This window comes from Hippichthys cyanospilos, chromosome 16 (assembly GCF_059441005.1).
Source record: "Hippichthys cyanospilos isolate Australia breed blue-spotted pipefish chromosome 16, RoL_Hcya_1.0, whole genome shotgun sequence".
Classification (NCBI taxonomy): Eukaryota; Metazoa; Chordata; class Actinopteri; order Syngnathiformes; family Syngnathidae; genus Hippichthys; species Hippichthys cyanospilos.
In genome coordinates, this window is record NC_142384.1 from 1,432,561 (window position 1) to 1,451,764 (window position 19,204).

The window sequence follows — 19,204 nt, forward strand, 5'->3', positions numbered from 1 at the left end:
TGGGATACAATGGTCTTTGCTGTAGCTCATCATCTTATGCCAGGCGTGTCAAACTGATTTTAGCTCAGCCACAGCATGGAGGGAAATCTAATCACAAGTGGGCCGGACAGGTAAAATCATTCTATGTCTTTAAAAAACACTTTAAAAAACACAGCGGTCTGCATTCCATGTTGCGGCTGAGCGAAAATCAGTTTGGTCCCAGTTCCTTGCGAATAATTGTTGAAAAGCACATTTAAACAAAGATGTATCATGTAAATAAAATTTCCTTTTTTGGCCCTTGTTTATTTCAGTATAGCATTTTCTCTTAAAATGCATGAAATGAATGGAATTTTTCGATGCTCTTGCTTCCACTTGTTCATAAAATCCATATTTTGTATAAAGCAGGTAATAAGATCAATTCCAAATAAATCAAATAAATAAACACAATGAAACACATAGAGTTTAGTAATAGTGAAGTCAATGAAACAAAAATGTTCAGAGGAAAGAAAATGCCGTTATCAAAATCTGTGGTTGTACAAGTTCTTTGCAAGGAGCGCAGTGAAGTACAAAGAACTGAACAGAATAAACAGATGAAGGACTGCTCTGCGCATTGCAGTTGGAAGGAATGCAGATGCTACAGCAGGTGAAGACCACCATCAGTGAGCCTCTGTAACTCACAATGTGGCTGGAGGCCTCTGTTGCAATGACTGACTGTGTATTTCCAGCTCTTCATTCTTCAACATGATGCCGCTTCATTTTTTTACCCTGCCTATTCTTCTTATTATTGTTATTATTACTATAGTGTGAATGGGGTTCCTATCTGCAGAGCAGCACAAAGCAGAATGTCTGGTTGCACAGTTTTTTGGAAAGACAACAACACTGGCCTCAGTGCAAGGATGCTTCATCCAGTGACAATGAAACAAGGTGTGGCCATGGACATTGAGAGCCAACTTTTTACATCTTGTTGAAAGCTGCACAGTTGACTCTGAAACAACATGAGCAAAATATTTGGATTAGTCTCACAAAAAAATAAATCTAGGCCAATGATAGTGAATGTTGTCAATGTTATATGTTGGCATTGTGGAGAAGGTTGAGTTAATTGTATTACTAACCAAACCAGTAGTTCACGTTCTACTTGAACAGCTACACTGCTCTTATGTACAGATCGTAGTAAGAAAAAGGCTGTCAACAGAGAAGAGGATTAGGGCCAGTGAAGAATAAGAAGAAAAAAAAAGGTTGGCAGGATTCTCAATTCAGAACTCTTTAATGATTAGAATTCTCTCTTTTTTTTCCTTTTATCAAAATTCCCTGTTTAATAAGTGTTATTTTTGTGATCATGCTGTTATGTCAAGATTCTGAGATTGTTGCTTTGAATTCAAATTTAATTAAATTGAATTCTGAATTCTAACTAAAGTCAGAATTCCAACTTGAATGTCAGAATTTGCACTCAATTTTGACATTAAAGTCAAGTCAAAATAGTCTATTTCCAGAATTCAGGGAAAAATATTTTCAGAAAAAAAACTATTTTCTAAAATTTGTTTTTTATGCACAGCAGGCAACAAACTACCACAATTTCACCACAGGATCTTCTGATGGTGAAAATAGACGTCATTGATTTAGATGACCTCATCTGTGCGTCTATAGGGTATGGCAGATTCCTCTATGAAAACAAGATTTCTGTGGTCTAGGGCAGTGGTCCCCAACCTTTTGATCACCACGGACCAGGCAACGCCTTACACTTACATTGCGGGTCGGGGGGGGGGGGGGGGGGGGGGGTAAACCACAACATCCTTCTCACTGTGTATGTGATCTCAACAGCGGGCTGAGGCCAACAGTCAACACCTTACATTATATTGCGGGGGGGTCGTACTTCTCACTATGTATCAGCGGCCAAAGGCGGCGCCAAAAAAACAGAGATCAAGCACAAACGTATGAACTGTTAAAATAAATCATCTCCAAAACATTTTTTCGGGTGCAGCCCACGCGGACCGGTACCAGTTGACCGGTCCGTGGACCGGGGGTTGGGGACCACTGGTCTAGGGTGACCTGAATTCCGTCTGATACCAGTATGATATACTAAATCTTCTTAAATAGGTTTTGTTGTGGTCACTGTTGTCTTCGCCATATTTGCATGAACACGAGGGAACAAGCATGCAGCGTTTTTTCAGTTAACAAACGCTAGCACTAGCAGAAGTGCCATTTCGGTTGATATATCATGCCGTACTGGTCTATGTGTTTGTTTACTTGTCTAAACCCAGAGGAAGGTGGAGGTGGTGGAAAGGTGACCGGAGTCCAAATTGAGGATGCTATTCAAAATGTGCCGCAGCCTCAATAGCTCAAGCTGAAAGGTAAACTGGAGTACAATTTGTAAATTCATGTGAAGACAATACTGTTTCTTTTTCTTTAGTTCACAGGGTATGAAATGACAAATCCCTTGTTCAACCCACAAGCAAGAGCCATTTGCAGACTCCCTTAGAGGAAAATTTAAACAGAACTGTTCCAGGAGATGAAATAGTGGAAGCTAAAACAATAGAAGATGCTATTTCTGTGCTTGGCTAACAATTGATGCCTCTGAGGATGAATTACATTTACTGACGATCTGTAGGGCGTACATTTGTGAAGGGAGGACACAAAGATGGGTACTTTGATCTATGGCACTGCACGCACGATAAGAAAGCTCCGGACATTTTGCCCACTTTTTTAAGTTTTGCCCTCTTCTCTGCCAACGTGTTGTCCTATTTTCGTCGGCCCGTTCAACTAAATGTCTACGGCACGCAAACAATTTACTTTGACTCCTTCCTCAACCAAACAAAAGAAGAAAATTAAACCAGCTAACAGCCTCGACACTATTGCTAATGCTAGCAGCATGGATGAATCCCTGGCCAGGCTTGAAAATGTGGTGAGATCTGAGATGGCTGCAATGAGAAATGACTTATCAAGTCATATGGATACTATGTGCGCGAAGATCGACAAAATAGCTGGAGAACAGAAAGAGCATAAATCCATCCTGAACAGCCATGCTAGACGTTTGGACACAATTGAACAACAACTTGTTGAACTTCAGGACCGCAGCAGACGCAACAACATCCGCCTGCTTGGCCTCTCAGAAGGTATAGAAAAGAATGATATGGTGGGCTTTCTCAAGAAATCACTTCCAATCTGGCTGCCTACACTACCGGACAGGGATTTTGAGATTGAGAGGGCACACGGCACTTACAGGAGTGCTTCAAACAATAATAGGAGATCACGACTTGTCATCTTTAAACTTCTCCGCTACAACGATAGAGATCTCATACTACGTGAAGCCAGGAAACACGGTCCTATTCATCTGGATGACGGAACGACACTTAGCCTCTTCCCCGACTACTCCTCTACGACGGCCAAAAAGCGGAGCTCCTTCACTGCGGTGAGGAGAGAGCTGAGGGAGAAAGGGATTCAGACTTTTCTTCAATACCCTGCAACCCTGAAAGTTACCTGGAACGGAGAGACTTTTTTGAGAGAGTTTTTGAAAACACCGGACGCCCATGCTTTCATCCAATCTCTTTGATTATGAAACCACCTCTTCAGGTAATAACAGGGACTGGCAGTTTGTCCATCCGGCTTGCATATCTGCTAAATGACTGTCTGATAGTGAATATACATGGAGATTAAAATCTACTTAAGGTCCGGTTTGAAATAACAGGTTATAATTTAATGTGAAATTTCTCCCTCACTTTACAAACGATGTACATCTTACAATGTTTATGTGTTAAGTTACTGTTATTTGTTGAGGGTATTTTCTTTTTCATTTTCATTTATGTATTCTAAAATGGGGTTTCATTTATTTTCTGGGTACTTTAATTTGTATTTATTTTATTTGGGCATATGTCGGAGCTCTAAGAGTGCGCATAATAAGAAGGACTGTGACAGTCCAGGGCCTGTTCGGTGCCCTGGCTGCACAAGGGGTATTCTTACATGTTCTAGTTACTGTAAGAGTGGAGGGAGGGGGGGGGGGGGGGGGGGGGGGGGGGGGGGTTTGGTCAGGACGGGTTTCCACATGGGAAGGTATAGTTGCAGCATGGACAAATGGGCCAACTCAGTTTGTTTTTTGAATGTGTTTGACTCAGGGAAAACTTGCTACAGATCTTTCAGTCTATTCTTACCATACCTCAATAATGACAGTAGATAAATACAACGTGATGTCGTTTAATGTTAGGGGGCTGAACTCTCCTTTCAAAAGGTCAAAAGTCCTGGACTTTCTTTACCGGAAAAAGGTTGATATAGCATTACTACAGGAAACTCACCTCAAGCCCGCTGATACCCTAAGACTACAAAATAAGAGATTTAAAACTGTGGTAGCCTCTTCTGATGGAAGCAGTACGAAAGGAGTAGCGGTGGTAATGAGGCGCAATTTAAATATAAATATAATTAAAGTTAACTCTGATGCATTGGGAAGACTAGCATATTGCTGCACTTCAATAGAGGGAAGGAAATTTGCCTTTGTTAGTATATATGCTCCGACCATTTTTGACCATGCCTTTTTCCAAACCATTACAAAGGATCTTTTATCCTTAGTTGAGTATCATTTAATTATTGATGCTGATATGAACGCAGTCTTTGATAACACTCTAGACAGGTCCAGTACTTCTGCCACCCATGCCCAGATATCTTCTTCAAAAGCACTGTGTAACCTGACAAAAGACTTAAATTTGGTAGATCTCTGGCGACTTCAAAATCCCACCTCCAAAAACTATACATATTACTCTCCGTATCATAAATCCTTCTCTAGAATAGATTTCCTACTTATTTCTAACGAACTAATTTCGGCATCCTCCTCTATGAGCTTCTTTCCTAGACATATCTCAGACCACAACCCTATCATAACGACTTTTCAATTTGACATAATTAAACAGCACAGAGCGAATAGATAGAGATTTATTGCCTCATTGTTGCAGAACGAAAATTACCTTAACCAACTAAAACCTGAACTAATATCCTTTATAGATATAAATAAAGGCAGCGTTGAGAACCCAATGTTCCTGTGGGCCGCCATTAAAGGCTGCCTCAGGAACAATGCAATTAGGTTTTCCTCCCATCTGAAGAAAAACAGACAGCAACAAATTTTAAATCTGGAAGACAAATGTAAAGACCTTGAAAACCAACTTAAACGGAATTATAATAAAAATTTGGAGTCAGAATTAAAAACACACCAAGCCGAACTGAATAATTTATTGAGACATAGAGTGGAGTACTTAATGCATATCACAAAACACAAATATTACTCGCAGGGTAGTCGGCCTAGTCACTTGCTGGCTTTAACTTTAAAACAACAAGAAAGGAGCCGGTCGATAACTTCAATCAGAAAAGCTGAAGGAGTTACAGTAACAACTACTTCTGAAATAAATACAGCTTTCAGCTCCTTCTTCGCTAAACTATACTCTAGTGAATGTCATCCGGCGGAGGAAGACTGCACAGGTTTCTTCAAAAATTTGAATCTCCCATCGTTATCAGCAGGGGATGCAGAACGGCTGGATCAGCCTATCTCACTGGAAGAACTACATTTGGCATTAAACAGTATGAAGAGAGGCCGTGCCCCAGGTCTAGATGGACTGCCGGTTGAACTTTACTTAGCTGTGTGGGATACCCTGGGACCAATCTGGCTCAACGCTATAAATTTTGCTGTTGAATCGGGGCACTTTCACAGAGATTTTAATACTGCACTTATTTCAGTTATCCCCAAGCCAGATAAAGATCCGTCAGAATGTGCAAACTATAGGCCAATATCACTTATCAATACAGATCTTAAGATTTACTCACGTGTACTGGCCACTAGATTAGAAACTGTTCTGTCGGATCTTATACATCCAGATCAGTCCGGTTTCATGAAGGGCCGCTTGGCTGCAGATAACATTAGACGTCTGATACACGTTTTGGACGAAGCTCATAAAATCCCTTCTACATGTGGTCTTCTCTTTCTTGAAGCCGAAAAAGCTTTCGACAGGCTCGAATGGCATTATCTGTGGCGTGTTCTTAAAGAATTCAATTTCGGCCCAAAATTTATAGGAATTAAAACGGAGAGGATCATAAATCGTGGGGTTCAGGTTTGACTATGATGTCTCCAGCTAGTTCTTTTTCGAGTGGCAAATATGGATGTGTATGCTCCAGTTAAAGAACATGTATCGTTGCTCCATTTAGCACATTTATTAACTGTGGTCTTTCGTCACATACACACAATCACAAATGTGCTGGAATGAGCGTTATAAGCAACTTTATCAAACTACGTCACGGACTGAACGATGTCGCGGACGAGGAAACAAAAAAACTACGGTGGGTCATTCACGTTAAACTAGTGGTGCGTTCACGAAATGCTCACAGCATGGGAATCTACAACATCGCACACAAACAGCACATCGAACGAAAGTACAAACATACAAACAATGTGGGCTTTCTAACACAGCCGCCCCCGACAATTCGTATGAATTGTCGAATCTAAGGTGGAAAGTCCAGTCAAACAGAGGGATCTTCGGCCTCATCTTCAAGTTTTGGTAGCTTGATCAAGCGAGCTACTGGGCGAACATAAATTCGGTCCTTGACTTTCACAGTAGCAGTCCGAATACGTCCATCAACTCCAGGGTGAGTAGCAGTCACTGTCCCAACTGGCCATAAGGCTCGCGGAAGCTGTGGATCAACAATAAGAACCACTTGGTTTGGTGTGAGATCTTTCCCTTCTTTCTGCCACTTATGTCTTTCCTGTAAACTGGGTAGGTAGAAGCTGATGAACCGAGACCAGAAGTGATCGACAAGAACTTGACTGTGTCGCCATCTTCGATTTCCAAGGGTGTTACTGGAGTCATAAATAGCTTGAGGGAGTGATGCATCGTAGCGGCCCATTAACAGGATACTAGGCGTGATGGGATCTGGATCTGCTATGTCAGATGACACATAGCCAAGAGGCTTAGCGTTCAGGATGCCCTCAACTTCTACAAGGACAGTCCTAAACACAGACTCAGGAACTGACTGTTCCTTAAGAACAACTTTAAGAGCATTCTTCACTGACCTCACTTCTCTTTCCCATATGCCGCCGAAGTGAGGAGCACTTGGGGGATTGAAACGAAAGTCAATCTGTTGTTCGGCCAATTGTGCTTTCAAGGAAGGAGCCATTGACTCGAATGCCTCTCGTAGCTCCCGATCTCCACCGACAAAATTGGTTCCATTGTCGGATAAGATCTCAAATGGTTTACCTCGTCTAGCGATGAAACGTCGCAAAGACATCAGGAAAGCATCGGTGTCAAGGCTCTCTAGGATGTCTAAGTGCACACAACGGGTAGTCATGCACTTAAAGACTATGCCCCAACGCTTCTCTGTCCGACGTCCAAACTTAACAGAATAGGGGCCAAAACAATCGACACCTGTTGAGAAAAATGGAGGTTTACACAAGCGTAAGCGAGCTGCTGGTAAATCGGCCATTTTGGGGACAGAAGGGTTGCCACGCCATGCCTGGCATTGCAAGCATTGGCTCTGGTGTCTCTTAACAGCCTCCCTTCCTCGCAGAATCCAAAACCGACGACGCAGTTCAGCTAACACTCTTTCGGGTCCAGGATGTAAGAGTGTCTCATCGAAATCCTGGATGATGAGCTTCGTCAGTGGATGCTTTGGATCAAGCACAATTGGATGGATATTGTCTGATTCTAGCTGCTCAGCTCTTCGCAACCTCCCTCCAACTCTCAGAAGGCCGGTATCCTTGTCATACTCAGGAGATAAGGAACTCAAATGGCTGTTATTTGGTAGTGATCTTTCGGCAACAAGTGCCTTGACCTCTTCAGGAAAGGTCTCAGATTGCGCCTGCCTCAGGAGGAGATTCTCAGCTTGAATGTACTTGGCAGCATCGTTAGGCATGCAAGAATCTCGGACAGCCGCCCCATGTAGGGATGTAGCGGTAGCCTTCAGCAAGTCCTTCCAGGTGGGAAAGGCGTTGACATCAGGGAGTTGAATATCAGAGTTTATAGTCACATGGCCACAAAATGCGGATTTCCTCAACTCGCTATCTTGTGGCTCGAGGTGGACTGTTGGACTGATTGGCCAATAGTCCTCAGCATGACGGAGGAAATCAGGTCCTTGGTGCCAACGATGTGGTTGGGACAGCTCCTTCACAGTCTTGCCCCGAGTGATATCGTCAGCTGGGTTATTTGCACTATCCACATATCTCCAATTGCTTACTTCCGTAAGGTTTTGAATTTCTGCCACACGGGTGCCCACAAACACTTTGTAGTGGCAAGATTCGGATTTTATCCAATGGAGGACAGTTGTGGAGTCCGACCAGAGAATGACATTACTAATGGGTAAAGTAAGCTCGGTCTGGAGGACACCAGCTAATTGAGCGCCAGTGAGTGCAGCACTCAACTCTAACCGTGGCATGGATAATTGCTTCTTTGGTGCCACGCGAGATCTCGCCAAAACAAAGGAAACATGAACTTGGCCTTGTACATCTTCTGTCCGTAAATAGGCAACGGACCCATACGCTCTTTCGGAAGCATCACAGAAGATGTGAAGATCTCTACGTGAACCAGGAATGTCTGTCGATGTTGGTGCATAACATCTAGGAATTTCTATTTGGATTAGGTCTGGAATCTCTTGCTCCCAAGCAAGCCACCTGTCCCGTAGACTCTGTGGCTGGATAAAATCATCCCAGCCTAGCTGCTGTTTCCATAGATCCTGAACCAAAATCTTGGCTATCGTGGTGAAAGGTAGGATAAAACCGAGTGGATCATACTGACAGGCTAATACCTTGTAGACCTTCCTCAGTGTTGCTTCAGATGTCTCAACAGTTCTGTGTTTGTACTTCAGGGAGTCGTGGAGGCAATCCCAGCGTAAGCCAAGAGTGGGTTCCTGAAGGTCCAAACTTGCTTTGGACAGCCACAGCTCACTGCTCTCAGATCTGATTTCAGGTGGAAGGTGCTTAATGACTGCTGGCTCGTTGCTAGCCCACTGGCGTATTTCGAAACCGCCAGCATGGAGCACTTGACGCAGATCATCAACAAGGATTTTTGCTTCCTGCTTTGAATGTGTGCTGCTCAGACAATTGTCCACGTAAAATGACTGTTCTACACAATCAACAAGATTGCTGTTGGACTTACTTGTGTCCTGGACATGTCGCTGCAGAGCATAAATGGCGCAGCATGGGCTACATGTGGTTCCAAATGGTAGAACTTGCCATTCATAGATTTTGGGTTTGTCGTCCCTTTTCATGTCCCTCCAGATGAAACGCAGCACTGATTTATCATGTGGCAAAAGGCGAATTTGGTGGAACATACTTTTAATGTCACCGCTCACTGCTACAGGATACTGCCTGAATCGAAGAAGGACGCCTAGCAATGAAGGTCCTAGAACAGGTCCAGGTAGAAGATGATCATTCAGGGACTTCCCTTTGTACTGGAAGGAACAGTTAAAGACAATCCTGTCTTTGTTGTTGTGCCGCACCATATGATGAGGTATAAACCAAGATTCTGGTGTGGAGCTAGCGACCTCAGGTGGTATCTCTGCCACATATCCCAACGATTCCAACCTCTGGATTTCTTGGCAGTAGGCCTGGGCACGGTCCATGTCTTTGGCGAGTCTTCTTTCGGTGCTGCGGAGGCTTGGCATCACTGTCTCCATGGGAGCATGAAACGTGGTGGAGTTGACTCGGCGAAGTAGTGGTGTTGCATACCTTTCTATCCCGTCTACAGGAACTCTGATTGTGGATGTTTCGAGAAGTTCCAAGGCTTGTTGATCTTGCTTGGATCGGGTTACCTGCTTCTTGTTAGTGTACGGTAACACATCGATCTGCCAAAGACGTTCAATATTCTTGTGAAGCTCACTGGTTGGTGAGACCACGGAGGTGAACAGGCACTGTTGCTCGGAGATGGACACTTCATCTGTAGATGTGGGACCTTGAAGTGACCATCCAAGCTTCGTGTGGACTGCGATGGGCCCCCCTGGTGGACCAGAACGTACTGGCTCTGTGGGGGCCAGAAGGTGTGGCACGTCAGACCCAATAAGCAACAGCGGTTGAGCATGGTCAATAGGTGGCAGCGGTATATTGCGAAGATGTTTGAAACGCTGCTGAAGTGTGATCACTGGATAGGAATGCTCTGCTAGAGCAAGATTTTCAGAAGTGAATGCTTGACTTATCTGGTATTTCTCCTGAGGCTTGGATCGAGAAGAAATGTGGAAAGCAACAGATGCACCATGTAGTTGCACTACTTTCTGGTGAACTGTTCTGAGGGCGAGTGTCTCTGGCTCTGAGATGAGATTCAGATATTTAACAGCTTGTGGGAGGATGATACTTCGTTGTGAGCCATCATCCAGCACTGCGTAAGTCTCTAGTGCTCGGTCTCCGTTATGCAGTAGAACTTTCACCACCTTCAGCATTACTGTAGGAGATCTGTTTGGTCTGTCTAGATACACCTTTGTTGTGGGAGCAGTCATCATAAGCACAGTCTTTTGGATTTGCTGCACGGCATCATGTAGTACTGTCAGATGTTGCTCTTTACAAGTATTGCAAGGTCGTTTGAGAGTGCATAATTCTGGCTTGTGTGCTCGTCCACACTTGAAGCACCGCTGTCCTTCGGTTAACCATTCAACAATCTGGTCGGTATTCAATGTCTTGAAGTTGGTGCAAGCGTTGAGAAAATGCTCTTTATTATCGCAATGAGGACAGTATGGTTTAGGTTTGGAGATGGGCTTTGGTTTAGCAGACCGGTCTTTGGGATATTGACCTTCACTGGTGGCAAGGACAAGTGTGGTTGATCTCTCCTTTGGCTTATCACGCGAGCGATGTTCCTTCTTTGTAGCTTTTGGAGCTTCATGAGTGTAGAGAGAAGCGGCTCTTCCGGCAATGCGTTTTGCTTGGGATTTCATTTGCAGCCAAGAACTCAGATCATGTAATGTATAAGTCTGGTCAGTACCTGAACGAAGAATCCCTTGGGACAGGCAGTGTTCAACAAATCCGTCACGGTAGCTTGGTGGCATCTTACTGAGTAGTCGATCAACATGGGATCCACATTTTAGTTCATAGCCATTCTGTCCTTCCAGAGTCCTTAGCATGCCTACTAATGATTGTATTGATAAAGCAAAGTTGTCAAAAGCCTCGCAGTCTCCAAACTTGAAGGCCTGAGTGTTCAGGATGGCACCTAATTCACTTTGGACAAGCTGGCGTGGTTGTCCATACTTGTCTTGCAGAGCTTGCATGGCCATAGTGTAAGGTCTCGGGTCATGCATAAAGGCCTTGGCGAGCTGGAGCGCACTTGGTAGTTTCAGGTGTCCAAGAAGCACTTGATATTTGTACTGCTCGTTCAGGTGGAAATGATTCAGTGAGTTGTCAAGAGCCATCTTCAATAAAGCAAAGTCACTTTCCTTTCCACTATCGAAGGAGGGAATCATAGGTTTAGGAATACCATATGGTGGTCCAAAGGGTGGAGAAATGTGAGCCAACTGTGGTTGCAGTGGATCAGGTGGCGGCAGGATGGGAGAAGAGTACGATTCTGGTGCAACAGGATAGGTGAAGGCTGCATTGGAAGTATAGTAGTTCCCAGGTGCCACGCTCGAAGGTAAAATTGGTGGTGATGCGGTTGGCAACAGTGGCGGCACATTTCGGCATTGTGTAGGAGGTGGTACCATATGTCGCACTGGTGTATGGATTGCATGTAATGTTTGAGGTGGAGGAAGAGATATTTGAGGTAGGGATGGTAATATTTGCGGTGAAGCCGTGAGGACAACCGGAGGTGGAGTTGTTGGGCTTTGTGCATTAACATCTTCCGATAGGCATGGTGAGGGTCTAGCGTCGTCTGTTTCTCTGGCTTTCTCTTTAAGGAGAGAAGTGACCATCTTAGATATCTCTACCTCTCTCTCTAGCTTCTTGAGCTGTCGCCGTCTTTCCAGTTGTCTTGTTAGTGACTCCTGTGTCCTAATTGCTTCCTCCTGCATCCTTTGGGCCTCTCTGGCTTGAGTCTGAAGTTGCTGACATTCATATTCTACTTGCTGGTCCTCTGTTATGTGCTGCTGAAGCTCCTCAAGCTCCATTTGCTTTACTCTCTCATTCAGCTGTGCCTTTTCCACATCTGAGAGAATGTTGGTCGGTAATTTGCTAATGGAGGCACGAGATGACCAAGTGGACTTGGAATTTGTGCTTCTCCTGGAGGAGCGAGTTCTCCCACTTTCTGAAGATTGAATCTCCTCATGTGCCGATGAAGTGGCTTGGTTTTGTCCCATTGAAGGGAGAGTTGCAACCACATAGTCGGCCAGGTACGCTGGAGGGCGTCGCTCTCGCTGTGAAGCACGCTGGGGTGTGGATTCACTTTGGTCATTTGTTGGTTCCATACTTTGCATTAAACTCGATCCGGCTCGGAGGTCCATAAAACGGAGAGGATCATAAATCGTGGGGTTCAGGTTTGACTATGATGTCTCCAGCTAGTTCTTTTTCGAGTGGCAAATATGGATGTGTATGCTCCAGTTAAAGAACATGTATCGTTGCTCCATTTAGCACATTTATTAACTGTGGTCTTTCGTCACATACACACAATCACAAATGTGCTGGAATGAGCGTTATAAGCAACTTTATCAAACTACGTCACGGACTGAACGATGTCGCGGACGAGGAAACAAAAAAACTACGGTGGGTCATTCACGTTAAACTAGTGGTGCGTTCACGAAATGCTCACAGCATGGGAATCTACAACATCGCACACAAACAGCACATCGAACGAAAGTACAAACATACAAACAATGTGGGCTTTCTAACAGGAATGATTCAAGTACTTTATGCCAATCCCTCTGCTAGGGTCTGTATAGGAGGTGTTATCTCAAACATTTTTACAATAAATCGTGGCAGGAGGCAGGGTTGCCCCCTGTCTCCTTTAATCTTTAATCTTTCAATAGAACCTCTTGCACAATACATTCGGAACTGTACACAGATCTCTCCTATCCAAATCGGATCGACTATGCATGCAGTATCAATGTATGCCGATGATACTCTACTATATATGTCAGATGTGCAGAAGTCTCTTCCCAGTGCTATTGAAGTGCTTAACAATTTTGGTGCCTTATCTGGTTTCAAAATAAATCTCACAAAATCTGCCTTGATGCTATGAAATGAAGATAGGGGTCAATTGGTCCTACCATCTGCTATAACTTTAACTAAAGAGGTCAAATACTTAGGTGTTCTGATTCGACCCTCTATTCCAACCATAGCCAGCTTGAATTACACTTCTGTGCTTGGGAAGGTGGAGGAGGACATTAAAAGATGGACAACTCTACCTGCATCTGTGCCCTCCCGTATTGCTGTAATCAAAATGAATATATTGCCCCGCATCAATTTCATTTCCTCTATGTTGCCGTTGTCCCCACCAATTGGTTACTGGTCTAAACTTGATACACTACTTACAAGATACATATGGAATGGTAGACGCCCCCGCATTAAACGAACCACGCTTCAACGCAACAAACTAGATGGTGGCTTGGCACTTCCTCACTTTGAATTTTATCATTGGTCATTTTGTATTCGCTCTTTGAAATATTGGTTAGACCCAAATTCTAATTCTTCATGGAAACGAATGGAGGAGGAATTAGTTGCCCCGATCAAGCTTAAAGACTTTCTATTCTCTGGTCTTTCTGTTAAACACTGTGCATTGAGGTATGGCCCTATACTAACGTACATGCTTCAGATCTTTAGAAGAGTTCAGAAGTTAGTGGGAGTCACAACAAAATGGTATAAGTCAACGCCTGTTTGGCGTAATAATAATCTACTGTCTGGTAATAAACCTTTTCTTCAAAATGTGTGGGCAGAGAAAGGTATATGGGTTCTTGAAGATGTAAATGGAAAAGAATCTTTACTTAGCTTCAGTGATCTGGTCTTACGTTATGGTATTCCTAGACATTCATTGTTCTTCTATTTTAGACTCAGATCAGCTCTTAAAACGCATAATGTGACTTGGGGTTCAGAGTTGAAAGAACATCCAATAGTCAAGTGGATTTGTATGGCTCCTAGGAATATTGCCTCCTTTCTGTACTCCAGACTTACCTCCTTTTTACCTCCAAAGCCTAACACTGATGAATGGAGACGCTCATTGGCATCTAGGGGAGAGATAAACTGGGAGGCCTGCTGGGAAAACACTTGTGGTGCTTCACACAATCCCAATCACCAATTTATCCATGTGAAGATGGCTCATAGAGCAGATCTTACGCCCAGAATTAGACACTTAATGGGCCAGGCCCCACACTCTTTCTGTATGTTCTGCTCTCGAAATAGAGTGGGAACTTTTATGCATGTAATAAGGGAGTGCCCCAAGATTTATAACTTTTGGGAAAAGGTGATACGGATATTATCAGATGTAATTGATTTTAGGCTAACCATGGATCCCGCATTACACCTTCTGAATGATGACTCTCAAATTGTATTGACTGAGAAGACCAGGAGAATTTGGCTTGCCGGTCTGACCGCAGCCAAGAAAATGGTCGTACAGGCTTGGCTTCCACCACATGACTTATCTTCTGAACACTGGCTACACTTATTTTTGAACATTCTCTTCATGGAACTTTCATCTGCAAGAACTAACGGTGCCAAACCGAGAACTAAACAAGCCTGGCAGGACGCAATCACCAGAGTTAAGGATATTCTACTGCGGACAAACTGACTGTATCTGTCTGTGTGCTATTGTTATGTTAACAAATTCCCATGTGGGGGGTGGGGTGGGGTGAGGAGGGTTAAAGTTGTGTATATAAGTACTCCGCTATGTTATACTGTAACCTTTATCTAAAAACAATAAAAAAATGAGTACGAAAAAAAAAAGATGGGTACTTTCCTTCACAGTCATTTCTAACACCTGCAAGAAAATGATGGATAGTAATTGCTGGTGGCAAGGCAATACAGTGGTGAGGACATTTTCTAAGTTTTAAGATCTTTCAAACATGAATGTTGTCATTACCAATGGCAAATACAGGCACTAGCCTAGACTGAGAAAATTAGTGCTAGTATATAGGAAATGTCTGATGCTAAGACATCACTTGAGAGTATACATTTCAAATGTCATTTGAATATCTTTGATGAGTTCCATTTAATTTGATGATTTTTTTTTTCATTGACTTTGTCTGAATTACAACCTTTATTAGGTTTGATGAAAATAAATGATATATTGTACTGGTTCACATGTTACTGCTATAAATGTTTCCCAAATTTGTGTCTGCTGATATGATTTTTATCCATATGAAAAACTATCATCCTGATAAATACATTTGCAATATAGGTTTTAATGGTTTTTACATTTCAAATAAGTTATGGTAACACAAACTAAAACATTAAGCACTTCAAGGATAAAATATCATCAAATACGTTGATACTTGTGTGGCAGAAGCCCTAAGTTTAGCACTAGGACCATGTCACTCACCCAGTAGGCAAGTTGGAATGAACCTTCAATGCTTTGAAACTTGTGGCTTTGTCTTTGTTGGTTTGGACAATAGGGTTAGGGTTATTAGCCAGCAGTAATTTGAATCCTGTTCCGGTGAGGATTGGACTCTGCCAAGGCTGCCCTTTGTCATCATTTCTGTTCATACCTGTATGGACAGAATTTCTACGCGCAGCCAAAGCGTTGAGGGAGTCCGGTTTGTGAGCTTCAGCATTGTATCTCTGCTATTTGCGGATGATGTGGTGCTGTTGGCTTTCTCAGGCCATAACCTCGCAACTCTCACTGGAGCGGTTCACAGTTGTGTGTGAAACGGCTGGAATGAAGATCAGCACCTACAAATCTTAGAACATGGTCCTCAGTCAGAAAAGGGTGGAATGCTCCCTCCTGGTTGGGGATTAGGTCTTGCCCCAAGTAGAGGAGTTCAAGTATCTTGGGGTCTTGTTCACGAGTGGGGGTAGGATGGAACGTAAGATCGACAGGCAGATCTGTGCACCGTCTGCTGTAATATGGACTCTGTATCAGTCTGTCGTGGTGGAGAGAGAGCTGAGCCAAAAGGTGAAGCCTTCTGTTTACTGGTCAATCTAGATTCCTGCCTAAGCTGTGGGTTGTGACCGAAAGAATGAGATCCCAGATAAAAGCGGCCGAAATGAATTTACTCTGGAGGGTTTCCGGGCTCTCCCTTAGAGATAGGGTGAGAAGCTTGGTTATCTGGGAGGGACTTGGTGTTGAGCCGCTGCTCCTCCGTGTTGAGAGGATCCAGTTGAGGTGGCTCGGGCATTTGATACGGATGCCTCCCAGACGCCTCCTCGGGAGGTCTTCCAGGCATGTCCCACTGAGAGGAGGCCCAGTGATCGACCCAGGACACGTTGGACAGACTTTATCTCTGAGCTAGTCTGGGAACACCTGAGGAACACCTGAGGATGGATGGATGGATGGATGGATGGATGGATGGATGGATGGATGGATGGATGGATGGATGGATGGATGGGGGGCGGGTCAGGCGGGTCTGGTCCATCTGACCGCTAAAGAAGAATTCTGTAATAATACCGTACTGTGGCAGGAGTTGAGGTCAAAGCATGGGTTTTAAATATAACCACTAACTTTGAAGGCATTTTATTGAAAAATAATGATACAGATGACACCATATGTTCCAATGAGCAAGTTCAGTTACAGAATATCACTTTTATTGTCGTTCCTTGCAGATACAGTACAGCCAACAATAAATGAGTCTCACAAGTATTGGATGGTGGAAACAGACCCATAACCAGAAGCCTGCGTTGTCTCAGTACTGCAAAACAAAAATAGACGTTAGAATCCATCTCAATTGCTAATTTGAGCGATGTCAATCATTAAATAAAATATATAATTGAACGTTGTTGTTGAGAGTAGCTACATGAACATGTAAAAGCCTTCCACTGCTGAAAATTCAGTCATCAATCAATAAATATAAAACTAAGAATAGAAGAAGTTATGCTGTGTGCACACCGAACGCGAACGAGACGAAAAAGCGGATGGTTTTGTATTGTAGTCAATAGAGTTCACGCGACTGGGTGCGATGGCAACGTCGGGAGACGCGATAGACGCAATAAGACGCAAATAGAGCGACGCGAAATTTTGCCTGTCAAAGTCAAAGTTATAATGTTTTTACTTTTTTTGCGTTTTGCGTCCCGACAGTCAATCAACTTTGGGAACATTGAACGTCTCACGCAGGAGCAGGAATGAATCATGGCAGCCGCTGTGCGGTCACCGGGAGCTATCCAACACGGCCCGCTGAGCTTTCAATACATTGGCGGAAGGGAGAACTGGTATGTGGAGCGTTTGCTTCCTTTTTTAACAGTTGTTGAGCCATAGTTACTATGCCAAGCTAACGATAATGCAGCATTGTCAGCTCAGTATTTAGCACGGTGTCGGCCACTTGATTGTAACGTTGTAACGTTGAAACGTTTTTTTTTTTTTCGGCGAACGAGTATTGCCGCAAAGCGAGGGACACACAGTCTAAAAAAGAATAAAGTTGCTATAGGATAAAATATTGGCTCTGCTACATCCCAGAAAAGTGACAGCTCTCAGTCATGCTCTTCTTTCCAGGTCCACTTAAAGTGCACAGCAAGTTCACTCCACCACCCTCTCCTCTCCACTCCTCGCATGACAAAAAGTGGACAAAAAGTACAACAGCGACAGAAAGCCCCATGAATGAGCGTAGCGACATGAATTTTCGTGTTCTGTGTGCACGCAGCATTAGACGGGATCGTTGACAGATTCTTTTTGCTCTATAAATCACACATTTTTCTGACAGTAACAACACAGGACCAATCTAAAATAAAAAAACAGTTAATCAGTTAATTTATTATCTAATTAAAAAAAAAACTTGGAAATCTTCGGAAATGTTTCACTAGTCTTGGCATAGTCATGTACAAAGATGTGGGAAAAATACAAATAAATATTTTTTTCAATGTTTCTTTGGTCTTGGTATCATCATACAGTTTATAGGGTTGACCATTTGGGCAGAAACAAATCTTGATCTTGTTTTTCAACATTATATTCAATTATCATTCGATTATATTCTACAAACAATACTGTAAATCTGCACCTACTTTAGAGAATAATAGTTTCTGAATAACAAATTTTGATCATATTACAAATACATCCTATGCAAAACGCAGTACAATGGTATTCTATGGGAATATTTAACCCTTGGGGGCTTCTGAAAAATATAGTACAATTGGCCCCCAGTTTACGAACACCCTCTTTTAGGGAACATTTCGACTTACGAGCGTGGACCGCGGAGTTTTTTTGTCCCCCACTTACGCACAAACCTTCCGTTTTACGAACAATACGACATGCCGGCCATTGTATTGGTACATTTGTTTTCGCTTTGCTACGTCAACTAAATCAGAAGTTGACGCTCATCACGGCAACGTTGAACGCTATTGCTCTTACAATGTCACAGTCACTGTCTCAGTCACAGTGTCAGTCACGGAGTCAGTCACGGAGATGCTATTGGCCGGCGTCACGTCAATCACAGAAATGCCGATATTGTAAATACGCGATGGTTTTGACTATGACTTCACCACGCGTTGCCAGTCAATGTGTACGTACTATTGATCTCATTTAATTACATCAACGAAATCATCTGCTCACGCATGTCACGGTAACGCTGATATGCTATTGCTCTTACAATGTCACAGTCACTGTTTCAGTCACGGTGTCAGTCACGGAGATGCCGATATGCTATTGGTCGAACGCCTTCATCTAGCTTGATGGCACAGCTGGTTGGGACAGAAGGAAGGAGAAAAAAATCAGTCAAAAACGGAAGGAAGGAATGTTGTTAAGACTTTGCAAACTTTATCTGTTAGACATAGCTTCTAAAATTGCTAGTGGTGGTACAGGAAGAAGTAAGAGGATGATGACAATAGAAACGAAGCAGGAGATAATAAAAAATAAATAAAATATGAAGGAGGCGCACGCATGGTTAACCTTGCTCGTGAGTGTGGCCGTAACCGCTCGGCAATCTTCTAAGGGCAAGACTTTCCTTGCCGGGGGACGGACCTCGATCGACAACAAAATTGAGAGGCTTCTTCTATTATGGATTAAAGAGAAGGAAATCGCCGGTGATATGTTCTTGTTTGAGAAAAGTTCCCGTTTAAGAAAATAAATAAATAAATTCTGCGGGTTGGTCTCTGCTCCCCTCCGTCTCCACCCAGCTCAAGTCACGTCGCCCCAAAGGTAAATGTCATTTTTCCTTTGTATATGTTATTTAATTTTACTGAACGGTAGATTATGTTACTCATTTTTAATATGTGTATAAAGTC

The 19,204-nt window shown here is 43.3% G+C and overlaps 1 protein-coding gene across 3 annotated transcripts in view; it reads right to left on the reverse strand.

Moving 5' to 3' along the window:
• LOC148410126 (actin-related protein 2/3 complex subunit 1A-A) overlaps positions 1-19,204 on the reverse strand; it is a 57,255-nt gene that overhangs the window by 2,997 nt on the left and 35,054 nt on the right. The window contains exons 10-11 of one of the 3 annotated variants that reach the window (XR_015868194.1): positions 1,092-1,161; positions 864-964 (exon numbers count right to left, since the gene is read on the reverse strand). Coding sequence is in view for 2 of the 3 variants with exons in the window: in XM_088437207.1 (XP_088293333.1) it covers positions 1,123-1,161 (39 nt within the window). In the remaining variant the exon portion in view is untranslated. Of the gene's footprint in view, positions 1-214; positions 965-1,091; positions 1,162-16,557; positions 16,684-19,204 lie in introns of those variants that run through there. The other 2 variants (XM_088437207.1, XM_088437208.1) reach the window with 2 other exon arrangements.